Here is a 22,716-nt window from a genome sequence, read left to right on the forward strand (position 1 = left end):
TTTTCCCTTGATCAGCATGCCCTCTATTCCATTGTCCAAGTCATTGATACTTGACACTGTGCAAAATGTACTGAAACCTTTTGGTGTCTTTGTGGAATTTACTAGGCTAAAGTCTAGGGCTCTCAATTTTAGGAAAAGGTGATGGAAGCATGAGGCATTATAGTCCTTCCAAGGTAATTTACTAATGGGCTGATACGAAGTGTACAACTTTATCATAGAGAAAATTCTTGTAAGCACATATGGAATGGAAACGAATACTTTGCAGAAAAAATGCTGGTACAACAAAATATTAACCCCAAACTTATTTTTTTAAACAGATTATGATGAGTGTGCAAGAGAAGAAACTGATTGTTCTCCTGATGCATCTTGCTATAATACTTATGGCTCATATGAATGCAACTGCAAAGAAGGATTTATCAATGTAAATGCTGCGAGACCTGGGAGAATCTGTGAAGGCAATATTCTGTTTTCATTTCATTCCAGATCTCATGTAGTCATAAAATTGTTAGATCACATTTACTATGGGCAGAACTCCAGTGCACATTTAAAATGTTATGTATGTTATATATTTCAATCAGGCTTGAACTATTTGAATTGGCTAAGTAGGTATAAGCTTACAGTAGATTAGCAGTGTAATCTTGCATGATCAGAAAAGGATGCTTGCATTTTTATTATTTTGTTCTCATTCTAGTTTCGTCATTGTTGTTGAGTATCTTCAAGTAGTTTCTGAGTTATGGCAATCCCAAAGCAAACCTATCACATGGTTTTCTGGGGCTGAGAGCATGTGACTAACCCAAGCTCTCCCAGTGGGTTTCTATGACTGAGTGAGGAATCAAATGCTGGCCTTCAGAGCAGTCCAACACTGACTTTAAATCTTGGTATCGTTTCATAGTGGCCATCCACTTGCATCTTAGTCGTACAAATTTACAGTTCGTGTATAAATAACACTTTGAAGTTTTATCTGCATCAGTTGAGATATAGGTTGGGACACTGTAGCGATCCAACAAAAGATTTTCACAGCAAGTCAACTGAAAGAAATTGTCTGATAGTAGAGAAAGAGTAGTATAGTTTAACAATTTGTTGCTCTTTTGTGATTCTAACATAGAGATTGGGATTAACTATTTATAAGTAATTATTTATTTGCTTTGACTCATTTCTTTTCCATAAGAATGGGTATATGACCAGGTTTCACTGTGGCTGTAATTCAACAAAGGATAACTGCACTTCTCCACATTTTTTCCAAGAAGTAGCCATCCAGTTAATTTTACAACACAGGAAAGGGCTGCTTTTAAAAACTGCAACAAAAATAGCAAGTAAACGTTGGGATATTGAAATAACAACAGCCACTAATTCCTTTTTAAAACTTTCTAAGCTTTAGGTAAGAGCTCATGTCCATAGAGAGGCAAACTGAAGAAGTTACCTAGTAATCATAGATTTATTAAAAGTTAAGTAAATGAGCAAAGGATAATTGAAATTATATTAGTATGTGGAAAAAACAAACAAGACAGAGCGGATGCTATTTTATATTCTATAATCTTTAATATTTTTGCATGTATGGCATAATTTCAAATAAGGTATTACAGCTCTTTAGGCTTTTGAAAATATTAGGATTTTTTTTTTGTAATTGTGTGACAAGTTTTACATTTCTCATTTGGCTTTCACAACAAAATAGATTATTTCATAAAATGTAAAACTTATTCTTTCAGCGATAAAACCACATTTTTCTGTGAAACTACTTTCCTCCTGGGAAAGTATTCACTAAGAAAAGGGCAAGTGTGCAGATCTCTGTGTGATGTTCGTATTTTTAGGCAAAGTAAACATTTTGTCCTTGATGAGATCCTTGAAAAGTTGCTGAAATTAGAATTTTGTGAATTTGTTCACCTCCTGCAAAATATGGCCTCTATTTGCTCCAGCAAAACAGGGTCCCTAAAATACCTTTTCTTTGTGCCTCCAGTATGGTTTTTCCAACTAGAAAAACATAGGCAGCATACAACATTCCAGAGAAGTGAAGATACTTCCAAGTTAATTGAATTCCAGTTAATTGGGTGAATGTTGGTGTGCATTTCCCATTAACATCCCATTTCTTTTATTACTGATATGCGTATTTTACTTTGGAAGAAAATAAACTGCAAAGTCAATTGGTTATACTCTTTCCCTTCTCATTCTGTAATACTGTAGAGTCTCACTTATCTGACATAAACAGGCCAGCAGAACATTGGATAAATGAAAATGTTGGATAATATGGAGGCTTCTGGGTGTTGAAGTCCATATCTCTATTCTGGCAGAGATCAGTGGTGAGTGAGTTCTCCTTCTGTTTGGATTTCCAGACACAAGGAGAGACTGACTTTGCTTTGCTGGCCTTTATGGCCTCACCACCTCTCCGTCGGTGTTGTCGCCCTACTCAGCTGCACTGATGCTGAAATACTCAGGCTTCTCCATTGAGCTCGAGTGGCCACGCCCCCTCCAACGTAGCCACAGCCCCTCCTTCCAACTAGGATTGAACCATTGCTTCACGTGGAGGGGGGAGAGGCAGAACCATTATGCTTTGGCTCCTCTTTCAGAGTCCACACAGTGGTACTGGCCAAAATGAAGAAGAAAGAAAGAAACTAAAAACATGTTCCCTAAAGGGGAAATGCTGGAGGAAAAGGGGGTGGGCGGCGTTGGGCCAGAGCATCGGATAAAATAGAATGTTGGATAAGCGAAGGTCGGATAAGGGAGACTCTACTGTACTATGTTCCAGCCTTGATGCTGAGGCTAAACAGAAAAAAGCATGAAGCACCATAGTTTTGCCTTTGACTTATCCATATACTTCAAGTCATGAACCATTATCGTCTTCTGTCTTCACAGCCAGAGGTTTGGAGAATGCAAGCACAAGCACTACAGTGAATAAAGCAATAACAGAACCAATAGTGAAAGTCCATAATTCACCTCAAACCTCATCCATGCCGTTTGCTACATTTTCAATTAAGAATGAAGTCCATGTGTTTTGTGAGCTTGAAAATTTTTTCATCACCATCCGGAAGGACTTCTTGCAGAAACAATCAATTCCAGAGTCGTCTTTGTACTTGGGAAGGCCTCACTGCAATGTAAGCCAAAGTAATTCCAGTCATGTTATGCTTCAGGCTGGGTGGAACGAATGTGGAACTGATGTCCAAAGTGTAAGTCACCTTGATTTGTGAAGAGAAAGTTTCATAGGATTCAATTGCGGATAATAGGTTTTATGAAACATTTAAGCACAAATGGGTTTCAATTCTTTCTTTTTGATTATCAGCTAACAATCATTATCTGCCTCGTAGTAAATTTTGAACGTGTGCAATTCATATTGAGTTGTTTTCTGTGAGTTGTAATTCTTTTAGCATGAAAGTAGTTACCTGAAAGCAATAACCAGTATTTCTGGTTATTGGGTTTTTTTTTTCATGTACTGTTTGAGCAAGTCTTAATGCTGTTGTTTAAAACCCTTATGTTTTACTTAATTGTATTTTTATCTGATTGTTATGCTTTGCTATGTTTTATTTTAATTGTGTGTTTGTTGTAATTGATTGTTTTTTAAAATGTTTTGTGGACATTTTGTCCCATGTATAAGCTGCCCCAAGTCCCTTCGGGGAGATGGAGGCAGGGTACCAAAAAAAAAAGTTTTTGTTGTAAGAATAATGGGTAAACTCATATACATTGTTGAAACATTTCTTGTGGACTCCAGACTCATAATTCCAGTAACAGAAATTACTTGTTTAGGGAATCAAGAAATAGATCTTGGACAAAATTCTCCAATAACACTGGAGAAGCACCAAATTAGCTGTTTACATAAGTATTCTCCTGAATAATAGGTTATATTTGATTTTGATTAATTTTTTTGTTGTATGGTTTAAATTACTTTAAATTATTCCATGGATTATACCCCTGTCTGGAATCTTCAGACGTAGTCTGAGATATTAACTATACCTCAATGAAGAAATAAAACTGCGTACATGGTATCCTTAAGAAAACAACCTTTCATACATCTCGGGTGTATGAAAGGTTGTTTTGCTTTCATAACTCATTCAATATTTAATCTGTCCAATAGATATAATAGTTCTATTATAATAGAACTATTATTGCTTTCATTAATTTCCTTGAGCTTCATACAGAAATAGCACGATAGACTCCCAAACGGACTTGTAAAATGGTAACAATTATTACAAAAAAGCCAACATGTGAAGTGGTTTGAGTGTTGGGCTGGAATTCCAGACTAAGTTTTAAATCCTCACTTGGCCATGGAAATTCACTGGATGATCTTGGACAAGCCACATTTGTCAGTGTTAGAGGAAGGCACTGTCTGAACAAATACTGCTAAAAAAAACCCAGTGATAGAGTCACCTTAAGGCCACCATAAGTGGGATATGACTTGAAGGCACACAACAACTGTTTTTAAGCAAAGGAAATAGTTAATGGAAAGTAAAATAAATGAAAGGATGAAATGAAAAAACTATGCTCTTTTTTCCTTTGTTTCAGAATACAACACATATCATAGTAAAAACAATTCTCCAAAATGATATGTCTTCTCTGGGTGCTATCCACCTTTTAAAGGTTGCCAGTCCAATTCATTGTGTGTTTCCAAATGATCTTTTGACTTCAACTGGATACACTTCAGAAGGGTAAAGAAAATCTCAACAAATAAAGAGCAAACCGAATAATAGAAGACATAATAGTGGTCATTCATATGAAATAAATTACATTTTAAAAAGAGGAGAGCTATAAATCTTTGCATTTGTTGATGAAGTTAAATTATAAACAGTCCTGTTCCACAGCTAAGAACCTCTCAATAGTTTTCATAATTCACTCTTATACAGCTTTCTTCAGTGCTATGTATTATAAGCTTCAAAAGAGGAAAGTGGTTGCCATATATTATTCTATTCCTGAAGCTGAGAATTGAAATGATCATTGTCCTTTTGTAGTATTTCAATGTAATGCTGCAATTTTTGCACACATAAGAAAGAGGAAAACAGCATTACATTTTTGTTATCCCTGACTGATTCTTTTGCAGGGTTTATACTATATTTGAAGATTTGCACGGATCAGGACATTTCTTAACGGAAATGCAGTTGTTCATTGGAAATTCTCCAATTCCCAGAAATTTCAGCATATCTGCTAGTGATAATATAATGATTGAAGTGGGAATTCAGATAGAAGACAGTAAGCTCAAGGTGGTGGTTGGTAAATGTTGGGCAACTCCAACTAATAACTCAATGGATCATCTATCATTTCCTTTTATACATGACAGGTCAGTCTCTTTCTAATGAAAATGTTTAAAGTTACTAGCTAAGATGTGGTAAGCAAAGTATTTGTCATTCCTAGGAAATAAAAGGGTCTGGTGAACTACAAAAGCAATTGTCATGTAAGTCCCTTCAAGAGTGAAAAATTGACAGTTCTGGAGATGGAGGTCAGGATACTTTGTGTCCATTATGAATGTTGGGTATGGTATTTGAGTGAGTAGCTGTGATAAGTTCTGTAGCTTCCACTTGAACTATATTGGCATCACTCTCAGTATTTACTGACTGGAAATTACTACAATTTTAGAGGATTCTCATAAGCAGAAGTACATTTGTGGGTGATGCTGATTCTTATGTCTCTCCAGTTATTTTATTGATTTTTATTTTTTCAGCTGTCCAGTTCCAAATGCTCACACCACCATGATTTCAAATGGGATATCTAGAAAAGCTCAGTTTAAGATGAAAATCTTTTCCTTTGTGAATGATTCAGTGGTTTACTTACACTGCAAAATCCATGTTTGTGTGGAAACACCTGGGACAACTTGTAAGACGGTAAGGAGTTTCTCCACACGCCCATTTTGAAAATCAAAGTTTTAATAAATGGCTAGAGGCCCTTTCACACTAGACAGTTATAACAACACAATTCCACTTTAACTGCCACAGTTAAACTCATGCAGAAAAAATGAAAAGTAATCACAGGTGAGTTCTGTGTACATCAATTTGTTTCAGTGGATATCACATGAGAGTCCAGGAAACTGACTTGAAGTGCCTTGTATGAAAACCAAAAGCAAGCAGCTTTACACTTAAATGAAGAATCTAATTCGATGCTGAAAGAAAATTGATAACAAAGCACAGGTCCAGGAAAACAAACCTGTAGCAGACCAATGGCAAGGAAAAAAGAAAACCACAACAAGAGATCATTTGGGTGCAGTAGCAAACCCATATGGCAAACCCATACTGATATTTAAATGCCTTTGCTTCTATCACAATTTCTTTTGTTTCCTACGCTTAGTTAAGCTCCCTTCTGTTAAGGAATGAAGGCCAGTGGTTTAAATAATAACTTTCAAGATCCAATGCTAGGCTTGGCATAATACTTAGTAGGCAGGAATGCACACAACAGAAAACGGGTGCGCACTGAAATCTTTTGATACTAGAGAATGTTGTCGGGTGAGGTTGAAATGAATAATAATACTATTTTCATTCTGGATCCTGATGTTTTCAAAAATTCCTGAAAAACTTTGATTAGAAAAACATGGGAATGGATTTTCTAGGATACAGTTTCAACAAGACATGGACATAATATAATTCATTTGCAATCTTTCTGCATATTTTTAAATATGAATTTTAGTAAGCTCAAGGTAAAGGTAAAGGTTTTTCCCTGACATTAAGTCTAGTCATGTCCAACTCTGGTGTTCACCTCCATTTCTAAGCCGAAGAGCCGGTGTTGTACACAGACACCTCCAAGGTCATGTGGCCAGCATGACTGCATGGAGTGCATGAATTCCTTTTAGTAAGCTTATATTTGTAGAATTTTACAGTGTTAACATGTACAACCCACAAATAATTGGTAAGACAAATTGTATTATATACAGAGGTGAACAGAATAGTCATATGTGTTCTCCATGTGTATAAGTAATTTCAATGAAGAAAGGCCATATAATTTTGAGTGACTCCCAATCGTGTGGAGTTGTCCAATATGACTGGATTTGCAATTTTTTGGCATATTGTTATTGTGTGCCATCAAATCATTTATGATATATGTTGGTCCTAAGGACTCTTCTACACTACCCCAGAATCTGATCCTAGATAATCTGACAGTGGAGACTCATATGCTCCAATTCAAAGCAGATAACCTGGGATCAAATCCTGGGATATAAGGGCAGTAAAGAAGGGGCCTAAGACAAACCTATAAGGAGATTTTCCCAGTAATTTTGGCAAATGCATGTAAATATTTCATATTGGAAAAAACCCAAACCATGTTTGTTTATTGTTGCAGAGCTGCAGTGGTTTCCGTTCTCAAAGGAGTGGGGAAACTATTGCAATGCCCAGGACATCTTGGGGACCTCTACGCAGATCCAGTGGTGAGTAGTCAGTAAGCACTGCTGAATGGAACATTAGAATAGCCTCTGTGTGTGTGTGTGTGTGAGAGAGAGAGAGAGAGAGGGGGGGGGGATTTCATATTAGCAGTGGAATGAAATAACCATTACCAGGCATCTTCCAGCCTCTTTGCCAGTTTCACCAGTAAGTAGAATGGTGGATGATAAAAAATAATGGGCATAAACGGTCAGGTAAGTTAGAAGAATGGCTTGCATGGTCTATGTGAACCATTTGTACTACTGTTTTCCTTCAACAGAAGTGAAAATTATCTCCTTGGGTCATGCTAAGGGTTAAAGGAACACATTTTGATCTTCAGTGAGAAAAGGTGTCAATGTCCTGAAAAATCAAGAAATCCTGTTGAGAACATTTTCAACTGCTGCTAGGGTTTTTCCATTTTGGGACTTCAAAAAACATTTGTGCTGAGTTACTGCATAGCCAAATGTGACAATGGACAGAATTTCATTGTCACAGTTAAGCCTGGCGATGCCGTCCCAAACGAAGAGTTTCCAAAGTGCTGATAAATGACATCTGGAGTGGCCTTGTGGTTGCAGTGTGCATGAGGAGCAGATAAATGGATAGACTCTTGGAGTTCTTCTGCAGTTACTTCTCTCATGGTATCCTCATGATTGAGATTGCAGCGTTTTGGAAACTCTTTCACTGGGGCACTGCCAGGCTGAAAAGGTAGGGCTTGGGAGTAGTGATCCAGGGGTCAGTAGTCAGTAAGGACTGCTGAATGGGACATTAGGAAGGAAAACATTAATAGCCTGTGTATATGTATATGTGTAAGAGAGAGAGAAAGAGAGAGAGAGAGTAAGAGAGAGATTGTCATTAATAATGTAAATCCCCAGTTGTTGTGATATTGTAAGTCTAGCTTATAATTTTGTAACTGATGAACAGGGTGCCAAGACGTTGTTGTTGTTGTTGTTGTTGTTGTTGTTGTTGTTGTTGTTGTTGTTGTCGTCGTCGTCCCCCTCCTCCTCCTCCTCCTCCTCCTCCTCCTCCTCCTCCTCCTCCTCCTCCTCTAGCCCATTGTTTCTTGGGCAATTTTTCTCTCTCACAGAAACACAAGAAGAGTTTGCGGATTTGTAAGGAATATTTTACTATGTAGATATCCTATCAGACTGTGGAAGCAGGTTGTAATGTCTCTGCGTTCAGAGCTTGCAATGGATCCTTGTTCCACACTATGGTTTCAAATGCTCACTAGTCTGACAATATAATATTAAAATCCTAAAGAGCCAAAACAATGCACAATCTTGCTTCAAGTAGTTTTATTGCACATCGTATGACATACAGCTAGTTAAAGTCCCTGTGAAAATATCAATGAAAGGTTGGAGATTAGGTTTTATAGTTTTACTTATGTGTTCTAGTATAAAGTTAATATGATCGCAAAGGTCATCTTTTCACCTTTTTTATTTCAGATGATTTAAAAGAAGATAAAGTGCCTGGTTTAGGAACAGGGTATATAATACTAATTGTGCTTGGTATATTTGTTCTTGCACTGGGAACCATAGGATTTTTGGTTGGCCGACACCTACAGAAGGCTGGCACTTACAACTTCAAAATTAAGTCTGACTATTTTAACTACCAAGTGTTCTGTGACTGAACATTTCAATGTTGATACATGTAAGTTCTGTTGTTCACTAACTTATTGTGAACCCTTATACAATTCTTTTAAATGAACTTTTAGAAGTTTGCCATATAGTGGTTGTGTGAATCATAAATATTATTGCTGTATAGTTCTTTCTGCAAGCAGTATATACATTAAAGGTTACCTACATAGCAAAAGTCATATTTATCAGTTAGTTCCATCAGAGCATTAATATATAACCCAGAGTGGACTGTTAGATGGTGTTTGGTGACAGTGCTCTTGCACTGAATAAACCAACCAAATAACACCAAATAACTTTTCATAACTTCTTTTTCCAATTTACTCCAAGACTAAAGGATACATAGAAGAAGAGTGGACTCAGAAGATGGACTGGGGCTTAGAAATGTGGCTGAGACATATTGGGGCACATCTACATGGGCCACAAAATTCAGGGCTGGTCCGAAGCATCGTTGCTTCAAACCAGCCCCAGATTCTACCAAAGTGTTTACACCTTTCTGCTCTGTAGTGGTAGGAGCACAATATAAGTAGGCCGCAAGTTACAAACATCTGACTTACATACAAGCCCTAATTACAAGTGGGAGTAGGACAAAAGGAAGTGAGAAGAAATCTACCTCTAGGAAGGAAAATTTGCTCCTATAAGAGTTATCATGGGGTAATGTGGCTGGGATGTCTTGGGGCCCATCTACATGGGCCACAAATTTCAGGACTGGTCGGAAGCATTGTTGCTTTGAACCAGCCCCAAATTCTACCAAGGTGTTTACACCTTTCTGCTCTGAAACCTACCTCTAGGAAGGAAAATCATGGGGGAAAGGTGTTTCCACTGAAGCTTTAATATGAATACTTGTTTCCATGACAACCAATTTTTTTTCAAAATCCAATTATTACAGGGATAGAAAGTGAAGTGAAATCCTCTCGACAGAGGCACAGACAGCAAAAAAAATTACAGGAATGTTCACCTTTCCTTATGCTACAAAACTAAAAAAGTGCAGTTATATTTTAAAAAATGTATTTGTTTCTGGCTTATATACAAATCCTACCTTGTATGTAGCCGGGGACTGCCTTTACTGTCTGTCCAGATAAGCCAAACTTGATTGGCTCTACTTGACAATCACCCTTACCTTTATTACGTTAGCAAAGGTGTCCATGCAACAGCCAGGAGTTCTCAGAGCTCTGTGGCCGCCACTGTGACAAACAACAACAAAGGAAAATGTGGAGAAAATGGGTGGCACTGGGCTATATGAATTGTGGGAGAAGTTCCAAATCAGAACTGATCCAGCTGTTCACACCAACCCCAAAGTGCTGGGCTGCTGTGGAGCTTTCCCAACACAGATAAAATTGTGTTAATTGGTTTTAACCCATGTTAGGAGCCAGAAGCTCCGGAATGCTGTCTTGATGCCCAGGAGCACCTTCTGGCCCACTTCAGTGTATGTAGCCAGTGTTGGCAGTTGCTTGGTGGAAGGTGGAAAAGGGGGTTAAGGCCAGCCAAGTTCCTGAAGAAGTGGCTCATTATTTCCAACAATTGCAGACTGGCACACAACTTTAGTAAACAAGCAAAAGTGCCCACTGCTGCTGCCAATTGCCTTGCCCCTGGTGGCCAGGGATTTCTGATGCCTTTACTGCTGCCCTACACTCAAGTCTCCATAAGGGACTTCAGCATCTACAGTTTTTGATATTTGTAGGGTATCCTGGAACCAATTTCATGCAGATACCAAGGATGCACTGTAATCAAAGTTATCATTATATTCTCTTGGTATTCAAGATGGAAACATTCTACAAAATATAATATTGTTCCACTTGATGCTGGACATGATGTACCTGACCAAATTTAACAAACACAAACATGATGCTCAAATTAATGTTCTACTTTCTTCATATATCCTCAAAGAACTTCTCATTAGATTCACTTGTTATTTCAAAGCTCTTTAGGGTTCTTGCAGCCTTTCAGAAAAAGAAAAAAATTCTACCAATTTTACAGTTGAGATTATTTTTTTCCCACATGCCCAAAATACCATTGTTGTTGACATCACATGTTCTTGAAAGGCAGGATGCATCAATCAGTATAAAGAAACAACTTAAGAGAGTTGCTCAATAAGTCTTTCGTTATGATTTTCCAGTCAGGCAATTACGGGAATAAAGAATTGCCATTTTCATGCAGATCTGCTAAGTGCACAATATGAGTGCTGGATTATTGTCAAGGAAAGCATTTTGAAGTAGTTAAAATCAAGAGAAGCTTTGAAAAATATATTTATCATGTGATGTGATGAAAAGCTGTGAAAGGAAAGAGGCATTTATGCAATTGCTTCCGCCATGACAGGATAAAAGGAAATCTGAGATAAAAAAGTTGAGTCTGACTAAGTACCCTTACAGTTTTTAATTTTTCATTACAATGCATGTGGCCCTCGATGGAAAGTGTCCTACTTTTTAAAAGCAAACGCCCTTGAGAACTTGTTTAAACTTGAATTACAATGGGTCATAGGCTACACAGGAAACTTTAGAGTTTCTAGCTTTGGGGAAAAGACACTGCACAGATACATTATCTACATGAGCAAACAGACACAGCATGCAAGAAAAGAAATTGTGCTTATAGGAAAGCAAAAGGGTAAGGTGGAATGCTGTACCTAAAGAGTAAAAGGCTGGTAATTCCAGTATATATGTCAGTGTAGATGGGTCCCAAGTCTTAGCTTCCAAAGTCAGACAAAACCGGGAATATTTAGGGTGGTAGGTTCCTGTTGACAATAAGTAAGGCACAACTCTCATTCTATTCAAATACATTTTGTGTGCCTTACTTATTGTCAATAGGACCCTACCACCCTAAACACTTTTTGTCTGACTTTGGAAGCTAAGACTTGGGACCCATCTTCACTGACATATAATCCAGTTTTTGGATCCAGATTATCTGCTTTGAACTGGATTGTATGGCAGCGTAGACTCATAATCCAGTTCAAAGCAGATAATCTGGATTCAGAAACTGAGTTACAACATATGATAGTGTAGATCCAGCCCTGGATAGTACTTTATTGAAAGACCATCTCCATGTAGGATTAGGAAAAAAAATCTGTCTGAAATTTTTGAGCTACTGCCAGTCAGAATACTGAGCTAGATAGACTAAGATTCTCACTCAGTTTAAGAAAGCATCCTATGTTTATATTTTGTTTTTATGTCTTGTGTTTATTCAAATGACAAGCTACAACAACTTTCTAGTTTTTTCTCAGATGGATGCTTACAGTGTGTATACTAAACTTGTTTTTCCCCCCTTATAGATTTTCAGTGCCTGTTATTCCATGTAGAAGTTCAGCTTTTGAATATCTGTCTGGTGTAGGGTTAAAGAGGTTCCTTGTTTAAATTTTTGCTTATCCTAAAGAAAGTGGACAAAAACATTGGGAAGCTGACAAATTTATCATAAATCCATAAAATTTAAGAATGGCCATCTTGCAATGCTTTGTTTATTTTGTGTCCTCCCACAACCATACAAAATTTGCGTAATGGACAACATTTCTTATTTTTTAATCCTTCTGTTACTCGGCAGACTTGTTAATTTTAATTTAAGACAATGATTTACTAAAGATAAACTGTAAAAATAAAATTATTTTAGGATAGCCTGAGACTTGGAACAAGCCTGAATCTTTATTGCTTTCATTTAAGATGGGCTCTATTTTTGGTACATTTATTATACATTTTCATTCTAATGAACACTATTTAATTGTCCTATATAAACAAAAGAAAAGAAAAACTATTTTATGGGTTACAGTTATTGAGTTTATATACTGCAATAATGATATATACAACTGAAATTGGCTTGCATGCTAAGAGAAACGTAGGGGATGTGTATCTCAAGGTTATTCCATTTATAAAAATACATTCATTGTTCTGACTAATTTAGATGTACAGTAACTCTGTAACTGAAGCCTTTCATCCCAACTGTAGGCTGGATCCACATCTGCAAAACAATTTATCCTTACCTCGATCCAGTGCTGTTGGAGCATTCCCCATTTCAAAGTCAAATTGCTTCTTTTAATCTGTCATGCAGTTTTTAAAATAAAAATACTTCTTTTTTGATTCCAGAGTTTTGGGGTGGGGGTGGGGGAACGTGTGGCAATACCCATTAGATTCAGGTTATCAAGGGGGCTTATGATTCTAATGGTGTAAAACCAGAGCAGGATAGGGTATACAGCAGCTGAATTATTTTGCAGGTATGGTTGCAGCCATAGTCATAAGGTGGGATTTGCTGATCAGTGAGATTAACTCTGTATGCAATAAAATACAAAGTAAGGTGTGGGGCAGCTCCTCCTCAGGGTTGTAGACAGACTAGAGTCTAGGGAGTCTTTGGTGTGAATGCACCAAGGGTCTCACCTTTTATGATTATGCTCAGACACAACTCGGTCAATTTGAATAGATGAATATTTTTTCTTAAAGAACAAGAACTGTTTCTGTTCAAGTGACGCACATATTCTTACTAGTGTTAAAAAATCCCTTTAGTACTGAATTAGATCCAAAAATAATATTAGCTATATGTCTACTGTTATAATAAAAGCATTTTGTAAATGTATATATCGGTTTTGTATCATTTTATTTTTGCATTAATCTTGACTGAATAATCCACATGTTACTTACTTGTTGCAAGCCTTCTACCACTTCAGCTGGTGCACTCAAATTAAGAGCCCTTTACACCAGAGAAATGCATTGGAATGTGATAAGGGACAGCAGAATTTCTACCTTGTGTGGAGGTAACAGGGGTCATTCATGCTTAATGGCATCAGAACAGAATATCCTTTAACTATGCTGGAAATCAGGACAAGTAAGAAATAGCAAGTATTATAGAATTGTGTTATAGGGCTGGAAAAAAGTGCAGCCAAACATTCAAGAAGATTGAACTACTTTAAAATAGGGAAAGGTTAAAATGTTGGATTTGTTTATCTTAGAAAGGTCTGAGTAAGTGAAGATATGATAGACACATATAAAATTATGCATGTAGTATAGCAGGGTTGGACAGATCTCTAGTACTTGACAGGGAGGCTGGATTAGATGCCTCTTGGAGTCCCTTCAAACTTTATGATTTTTGGAACTATTAGAGATTAGGAAAACACATTGGTCCTCCCAAGAGTCCTCAGGTGGGATACACACCTGAAAATTTGTTTTTTTTAATCTTCCCAAAATGCTCTCTAGGATATGTTTGGGGGCATTGTGGGGCTTGAAAAAAGAAAACCAGGAGACCCTGAAGGCCCCCAAGGGGCTGCACTTTGCCCACGTCAGTGACGAGAAAGTTAACAGCACAAAACTTCTCCCCTTTTACAATAATCCTAGAATCTAGGCTCATCTAAGGAAGTTGAATGATGTGATCTTCAGGATAGTATTTTTCACTTACTACAAGATGTAGTGATGGCTATCCACCTGGATGGCTCTAAAAGAGAATTGGGCAAATTCATGGGGGTTCCAATGGTTGCTAGTGATAGTACTAGTTACACACACACACACCTCCCAATAACAGTATACAAGGTGTTGCACTCAGGTCCTGCTTGAGTATTCTACCACACTTTCTTGTTCAAGAATTTCTTCCAGTGCAGTCCTGATATTGGTAAGTAGAGAAAGTTCTCATGAGAAAACCAAATTCAGCAACCATGCAATTACACAAAATAGGGGGTTAACAGGAAAAAAAGAACCACATGCCCTGGCAGGGAAAATACGGGTAGGAAGTAAGACTGTGAAAGTCTGATTGTGGGAAGTTGCATCAACAAAATGCCAACATAGTACAAATTGAAGGAAAGTGTGAAAGTGATCACTCCAATCACAAGATGTTTCAAATTGCTTGAACAATGCAATTGCCATAAGACAACAGGCTGGTGTGATAAAACCCTTACATTTATTCAGTAATCTCACGGAAGTGGAGGGGATGGTATCCAGTAAGCTTGTGCACAGATTCATTCTGGACGTTTGCCTTTGGCTTGTTCAGTTTGTTCGTAAGCCCATAATGACATGGGCTCTGGCCACAATGGAACAGTGGCTGTCAAAAAACAGCTGCTTTTGGTTACATGTGGAGTGTGGGAAGGGAGACAGCCGCTAGAAGGAAAAGTGCCAGGGGAAAAGGCACCATTCCAGCACCTCTAAATCAAGAAAAAAGAGAGGGCTTTTAAAAAGAAGCCCAGGATAGGATACCTCCAGGTTGATCCCTCTTCCTTCCCTGGGCCAGATCAGCTACATCCAAGAGTATTGAAGGAATTAGCGGAAGTTATTTCAGAACCACTAGCAATTATCTTCGAGAGTTCTTGGAGAACGGGAGAAGTCCCAGCAGATTGGAGGAGGGCGAATGTGGTCCCTATCTTCAAGAAGGGAAAAAAGAACGACCCAAACAAATACCGTCCGGTCAGCCTCACATCGATACCAGGCAAGATTCTGGAAAAGATCATCAAGGAAGTGGTCTGCAAACACTTAGAAACAAATGCGGTCATTGCTAATAGTCAACACGGATTTACCAAAAACAAGTCATGCCAGACTAATCTGATCTCTTTTTTCGATAGAGTTACGAGTTGGGTCGATACAGGGAATGCTGTGGATGTAGCCTACCTGGATCTCAGTAAGGCCTTCGACAAAGTCCCTCACGACCTTCTGGCAAATAAACTAGTAAAATGTGGGCTAGACAAAACTACGGTTAGGTGGATCTGCAATTGGCTAAGCGAACGAACCCAAAGGGTGCTCACCAATGCGTCATCTTCATCATGGAAAGAAGTGACAAGTGGAGTGCCGCAGGGCTCCGTCCTGGGCCCGGTTCTGTTCAACATCTTTATTAACGACTTAGACGAAGGGTTAGAAGGCACGATCATCAAGTTTGCAGACGACACCAAACTGGGAGGGATAGCCAATACTCCAGAAGACAGGAGCAGAATTCAAAACGATCTTGACAGACTAGAGAGATGGGCCGAAACTAACAAAATGAAGTTCAACAGGGACAAATGCAAGATACTTCATTTTGGCAGAAAAAATGGAAATCAAAGATACAGAATGGGGGATGCCTGGCTTGACAGCAGTGTGTGCGAAAAAGACCTTGGAGTCCTCATGGACAACAAGTTAAACATGAGCCAACAATGTGATGCAGCAGCTAAAAAAGCCAACGGGATTCTGGCCTGCATCAATAGGGGAATAGCGTCTAGATCCAGGGAAGTCATGCTCCCCCTCTATTCTGCCTTGGTCAGACCACACCTGGAATACTGCATCCAATTCTGGGCACCACAGTTGAAGGGAGATGTTGACAAGCTGGAAAGCGTCCAGAGGAGGGCGACTAAAATGATTAAGGGTCTGGAGAACAAGCCCTATGAGGAGCGGCTTAAAGAGCTTGGCATGTTTAGCCTGCAGAAGAGAAGGCTGAGAGGAGACATGATAGCCATGTACAAATACGTGAAGGGAAGTCATAGGGAGGAGGGAGCAAGCTTGTGTTCTGCTGCCCTGCAGACTAGGACACGGAACAATGGCTTCAAACTACAGGAAAGGAGATTCCGTCTGAACATCAGGAAGAACTTCCTCACTGTGAGGGCTGTTCGACAGTGGAACTCTCTCCCCCGGGCTGTGGTGGAGGCTCCTTCCTTGGAGGCTTTTAAGCAGAGGCTGGATGGCCATCTGTCGGGGGTGCTTTGAATGCGATTTCCTGCTTCTTGGCAGGGGGTTGGACTGGATGGCCCATGAGGTCTCTTCCAACTCTACTATTCTATTATTCTATGATTCTATGATTCTATGAAGTGGGAGCCTCCTTAAAATGCCTAAAAAAACTCCCTTCTGCAAGGAGAGCATGCTTCTATCTCCTTTAGAGTAGAAACAGCTTCAATGAAGCATTAAACCTGGTCTCCTCTATAGACAGAAGAGAAAGAGTGGTATCTCAACTTTGATGCTTTTAATCTAGGTCTTAATGAAAGATATAAGAACAAACAATGCCTTAAATGATGGGAAAGGAAGCCTGTGGTAAGTCCCCCTCATTGCCATTCCTGGATTGAAAATGAATTTCTGTCCTCCCACATTTAGGAGGTTTCCAAAAATGGATCGGGACTCCCCACCAAAATCCGGGACACCAAAATGGATGGTGGTTTACTTGGATTGCACAAGCCTAGTATCCAGCATAACTGATCAGTTCATTAATACAGTAGAGTCTCACTTATCCAACATAAACGGGCCGGCAGAATGTTGGATAAGCAAATATGTTGGATAATAAGGAGGCATTAAGGAAAAGCCTATTAAACATCAAATTAGGTTATGATTTTACAAATTAAGCACCAAAACATCATGTTAGACAACAAATTTGGCAGAAAAAGTAGTCCAATACGCAGTAATGCTATGTAGTAATTACTGTATTTATGAATTTAGCACCAAAATATCACACTGTATTGAAAACATTGACTACAAAAATGCGTTGGTTAATCCATCATCATCATCATCATTTAATTACTTATTAATCGCCCTCCATCCACGATGCTCTAGGCGATTTACAAGATAAAATTGTAAAGGATAAAAATACATACATACAAATATTGATTAAAAATATTAAAATAGATTAAAAGCTCTAGTAAAGAGTCATGTCTTGAGTGCTAGGGTAAAAGGCCCCAACTCACGCATGGCTCTCATATAGGGCGGCAAGGCATTCCATAAGGCAGGGGCAGAAAGAGAAAAAGCTCTGCGCCTGGTCCTTTCCAAGTGCACTTCTCTAGGACCTGGTACATAGAGTAAGTCTCGTTGGGATGGTCGTTGCGACCTCCGATGATGGGAGAAGGAGAGACGGTCCCTATGATACGATGGGCCCTGGTCGTAAAGAGTTTTAAAAGTCAGGACTAGCATTTTATATAGACCACGGTAATCAGTTGGAAGCCAATGCAGATGCTGCAGCACTGGTGTTATGTGGCATTTCATGGGTGTTCTTGTGAGTAGCCTGGCTGCTGCATTCTGAACAATACGGAGCTTTCGGGTCGTGGACATCGGAAGCCCAACATACAGGGCGTTGCAATAGTCCAGCCTAGACGTGACCGTGGCATGGATGACTGTTGCCAGAGCCTCATCAGATAGATAGGGTGCCAGTTGCCTCGCTTGTCGTAGATGGAAAAAGGCCTGTTTGCTGGCAGCAGCGACCTGAGCTTCCATTGTCAGCTGCGAATCCAAAACGACACCCAGGCTCTTAACGGTGGGCGAAGGAGATAGGGTAGCACCATCGAAGGTGGGTAGCAAGTGGGTCAGACCAGTTGAACGGCCATGCCAGAGAATCTCAGTCTTTGCCGGGTTCACCTTCAGTCTACTAGCATGTAGCCAGTTCGACAGAGCCTCCAGACATAAGGTGAAATTTTCTGGTATTGACGTTGCTTCAGGCTCCAAGCGCAGAAGGAGTTGGGTGTCGTCTGCATATTGATAGCAGTCTAGGCCAAAACTCCGAACCAAGCTAGCAAAGGGTCTAACGTAGATGTTGAAGAGAAGAGGGGAGAGAATTGCACCTTGGGGTACCCCACATAGGAGGGGAGATCTGTCAGCGACTTGATCCATATACTCCACGCATTGGCTCCGATTTTGCAGAAATGAGTTGAACCAATTGAGGGCCTGACCGCGAACTCCGGACATGGCGAGATGGTGAATCATTAGATTGTAGTCAACGGTGTCAAACGCTGCGGTAAGGTCGAGAAGTACCAGTAGCGCTGATCCGCCGCTATCAGACTGGCGACGAAGTTCATCTGTAATGGCAACCAGGACTGTCTCCGTCCCATGGCCAGGGCGGAAGCCTGACCAGAACGTTGGATAAGCGAGTGTTGGATAAGTGAGACTCTACTGTAATCAAATTGATGAGGTATTTTAGAATTTAATTTTTTAAAGACTTTTCAGTATGGTTCAAAAATAATAAAACTGAGTATCACACTTTCTCATCCAAAACAGCAATACTATAAATGAATTATAAGAACTACATCCTAAGTGACAGCATGTCTAATGTTACTTATAAAGGTTACAGAAGAAATTCAAGACTAATCAGTAAACATTGCTCAGGGATTGTCCTATGTCATGAGAGAACTATTTGAAAGAGGAGATGTGAAAGTAATCACTGGCACCTGCAGGAAACGCTACCAGTAAATTCAAGAAATTATATATCCCTACCCCTCACTTTCTGATGAAAGCTTTAGCAGGAAATTCAGGAGCACAGATATTTTTAACTCTAAGGGTAGAAATGACTATTTGATTGTTAAAGAGATTTCAAAAGTAGAAAAATACATATATTTTGTTTAGAAGAAAAATAAATTGGAAAGAACTTTTTTTGTGTTTTAAAAAAGTCACTAACAAAAAATAACAGTTCACTTATGCCCTTGCTTATATTATTGAATTTATATTCCCCTTCCTCCTGAGATGAGATTCAAGGCATCTTACAATAACATAAGAAAGAGCAAGCTAAAATATTAATTTACAAATTTTCAAGAAGAATTAAATTACAATACTATTTTTAAAATGTGGTTAAAAACGGTTAACCATTTAATACTAAAAAGATTAAAAATACAACACACCACTTCATACACACATTTGTTAACTGCCATCAAGTTGACTTCGATTTATGGTGGCCTTATGCATTAAAGACCTCCAGTTCATCCTATCATCAACAGCCCTCCTCAGGTCTTGCAAACTCAGGGCAGTAGTTTTCCTGACTGAGTCCACTCATCTGTAATGTAATCTTCCTCTTCCAACTGCTTTATACCTTACCAAGCATTATTGTTTCTTCTAGTATTACAGTCTCCATTTAATCATCTTGATTTTGTGATAGGCTTCAAGCTTGATTTGCTGTAGAACCCATTTATTTGTCTTTAGGAACAAAAGTGTTAAAATCAGATTAAAACCATAACAAAAAAGTTCACTCTGTGAATCTGTAATCTGATTTAAGAATACTTCCTTGGACATATGGTAGTGACCCACTAAACAATCCATTGTATGGTGAGAAACAATTAGTACTCATGTGCTCCTTTGGCTTTTTAAAATTGAACAGGTGGTCTCATTCATATACATTTAAACAGGGGAGGATATTTAACTGCTGTCATTTAGTATATTGAAGTCCTACCTCTTATGGACAATTTTTAATCATGTTGCTGTTGGAAGCTCCAACCCTCTCCAAGATGTTGAAAAATTCAGATTAATAATTTGGCACATTGTATTCTTGTTTTAATACTAATCCACAAAGCACACAGCATTTTGGTTTTTACTACAGATTGGCTGATATGGCAAATCATGACAGATATTTGCCGATCGCTTATCAGGGCTTGATGCCTGCTTCTAAAGAATCTAATTTGCTGGTCTGGAAATCATTGAGCTTGGAATTCCTTCTACCTAACTTTACCAACAAATTGTCTACTGAGGGAATATATATAAAATATATGAATGTAGCTGATGGTTTTAATAATGAATTTTAAACTTTTCTATGTCTATTTTTTGTGTATTTTAATATGTATTTTATTGAAATATGTTTTAATATGTGTATTCTACTGAGTGTTTTAAATGATTATGCATTTTGATTATGTGTTTTTGTAATGTTGTAACCCGCCTTGAGCCATGAGGAGAGGCAGGAAAGAAATAAAATTATTATTATTATTATTGATAGTTGTATTTGTATTAACTCAGATTAACTCAGCACAATGACATCAATATTATGAAAATAGAACAATGCTCAGAAAATTTGAGATGGGAGGGTACAACACTATAGTAAGAGAGGCTATGGTTTAGGAGAGTGGGACCATGTTGTGGCCAGTAGAATTTAAAGGTGCTTGTATGGGGAACCAATTTCACATCTACCTCCTCTTGCAAAGAAAAATGGGTCATTAGGTACAGCTAATGGTTAAGTTCAGTGATGTTGGAGGAGCATGACAGGTGGTTATTCCCCACTAGTCTTAGCTGATGCAGGTATGCTATGTTCCCTCAAGAAAGCTATTAATCACGTTTATTGTTCCTTCCAGCCGCTCTGTAAACTTGATTCTGGAAATTGTTAAGCCACTTTTACAACATATTTATTTTATGATATATATCAATAATAATATTATGACAATATAGCTGTTAGTACAAACATATATAAATGGGCACCACATAAAAGTAAACAAGTGTAGCCTCGAGGAAGAACTTTTCCCATTTCCTGTATCTTGGATTATTATGTTTTTATACTTAATATGAAATGCTTCACTCATACTTTTGAGTTTTGAATACTCTTATTATTTTATCAATTCTGAAACATCTCTATGTATTTGTGTTCTTACTCTCCAAGAAATACATTTAATCAAAGCCATAGATTTTGTGTGTGTATATGTTAAGGAGGAAGGAGAGAAGAAAATTAATATATCTGTTACTTCAGAAATTATGGTATTCACATATCATAGCATGACTGCAAAAGTTATGAAACCATCTCTAAATTATACCTGTCCTTGATAGTCAGCAGTGTGAGGGAACACCTTTACATCTGGTTGTGTAAATTCATTCATTCATATAATTTCAGAAATCCACTCATGGAAGCATAGCAAGAATGTAGGACAAGTCATGCTACAATGTCAGAATATGCTGAAAAAGACTATATGGTTACAGCTGATTTGAATGAAATTTATAAGAGACAGACTTTAACTTTATAACTTCTGGAAATACTTGTGTCCTTATATGACTGAATAAATTTTGGTAACTCTTGTCAAAACGAACACAGGTCCTACATGGCTTGCTAGCAACTCAGGTCCAAGCGGTGGTCTATCTAGAATCAGAGACTCATGGAATGGCACATAGAGTTTACAGCTGGCTACACAAATGACATATCTGTTTCATTTTTGCTACCTAGAGATAATTCCATCACGTTCATTTCTATCAGATATACACTAGCACTTATTTGTCTTTTCACTGAATAAAACTGCTGTGTTTTGCATCGTATAAAAGGTGACACATCAACTATAACTTGGTCCCTATTATACAAATGAGAAATTCGGGGGGAGGGGGGGACACATGTTTTTCAGGTTGGGGACTAGACAAGAGCAGGAATATCAAGATATATATACTATTTGTTGTAAAACATAATGTTTTGGTGCTTAATTTGTAAAATCATAATGTAATTTGATATTTAATAGGCCTTTCCTTAATCCCTCCTTACTATCCAACTTTTTTGCTTATCCAACATTCTGCTGGCCCGTTTATGTTGGTTAAGTGAGACTCTACTGTTATTGGATCCTAAAGTTAGGATTGTTCAGGAAATTGTATTTCTCATTTCTATGTATAGCTGTGACAACTAGACAATAAAGAAATCTGATGGAAAGAAAATCAGTTCAACTGAAATGTGGTACTGGAGTGATATGGATACTGTGGACTGCTAAAAAGACAAATAAATGAGTCCTAGAGGAAATCAGGCCTGAAGTTTCCCTAGAAGTCAATCTAAGACTGTTGTGGCCATATTATGAGGCAATAAGACCCATTAAAAAAGACAATGATACCTGGTAAGGTAGAAGGCAATATGAATAGAGGAAGACATTCTGGATAGACCTGGTCAAAGATGTCAGAGTTTGCAAAATCTGAGCAGGGCTGTTGATGACAGAATGACTTAAAGGTCTCTTGGGTCCCTCATACACTGCCATATAACCCTGTATATCAAATCAGATAATCTACATTATCTGCTTTGAACTGGATTATACTAGTCTAAACTGTCATATAATCCAGTTTAAAGCAGTGTAGATGGGGCCTCATTCATAGGGTTAATCTAACTCAAAGTTGAACTTGATGGTAGTTTAGTTAGTTATCAACACCAAGATGTTAGTAAGA

General features: G+C 38.3%; 1 protein-coding gene across 1 annotated transcript in view; it reads left to right on the forward strand.

Annotated features, from left to right (window-relative positions):
* The window catches only part of umodl1 (uromodulin like 1), a 46,130-nt gene extending 32,632 nt beyond the window's left edge, over nt 1–13,498 (forward strand). The window contains exons 16-23 of the mRNA XM_062976964.1: nt 318–556; nt 2,328–2,386; nt 2,777–3,158; nt 4,489–4,631; nt 5,021–5,257; nt 5,639–5,798; nt 7,243–7,327; nt 8,762–13,498. Coding sequence (XP_062833034.1) covers nt 318–556; nt 2,328–2,386; nt 2,777–3,158; nt 4,489–4,631; nt 5,021–5,257; nt 5,639–5,798; nt 7,243–7,327; nt 8,762–8,946 — 1,490 coding nt within the window. The 3' untranslated portion in view covers nt 8,947–13,498. The remainder of the gene's footprint in view (nt 1–317; nt 557–2,327; nt 2,387–2,776; nt 3,159–4,488; nt 4,632–5,020; nt 5,258–5,638; nt 5,799–7,242; nt 7,328–8,761) is intronic.
* The last annotated feature ends 9,218 nt before the right edge of the window (nt 13,499–22,716 follow it).

The sequence above is a fragment of the Anolis carolinensis genome, chromosome 3 (genome assembly GCF_035594765.1).
Source record: "Anolis carolinensis isolate JA03-04 chromosome 3, rAnoCar3.1.pri, whole genome shotgun sequence".
Classification (NCBI taxonomy): Eukaryota; Metazoa; Chordata; class Lepidosauria; order Squamata; family Dactyloidae; genus Anolis; species Anolis carolinensis.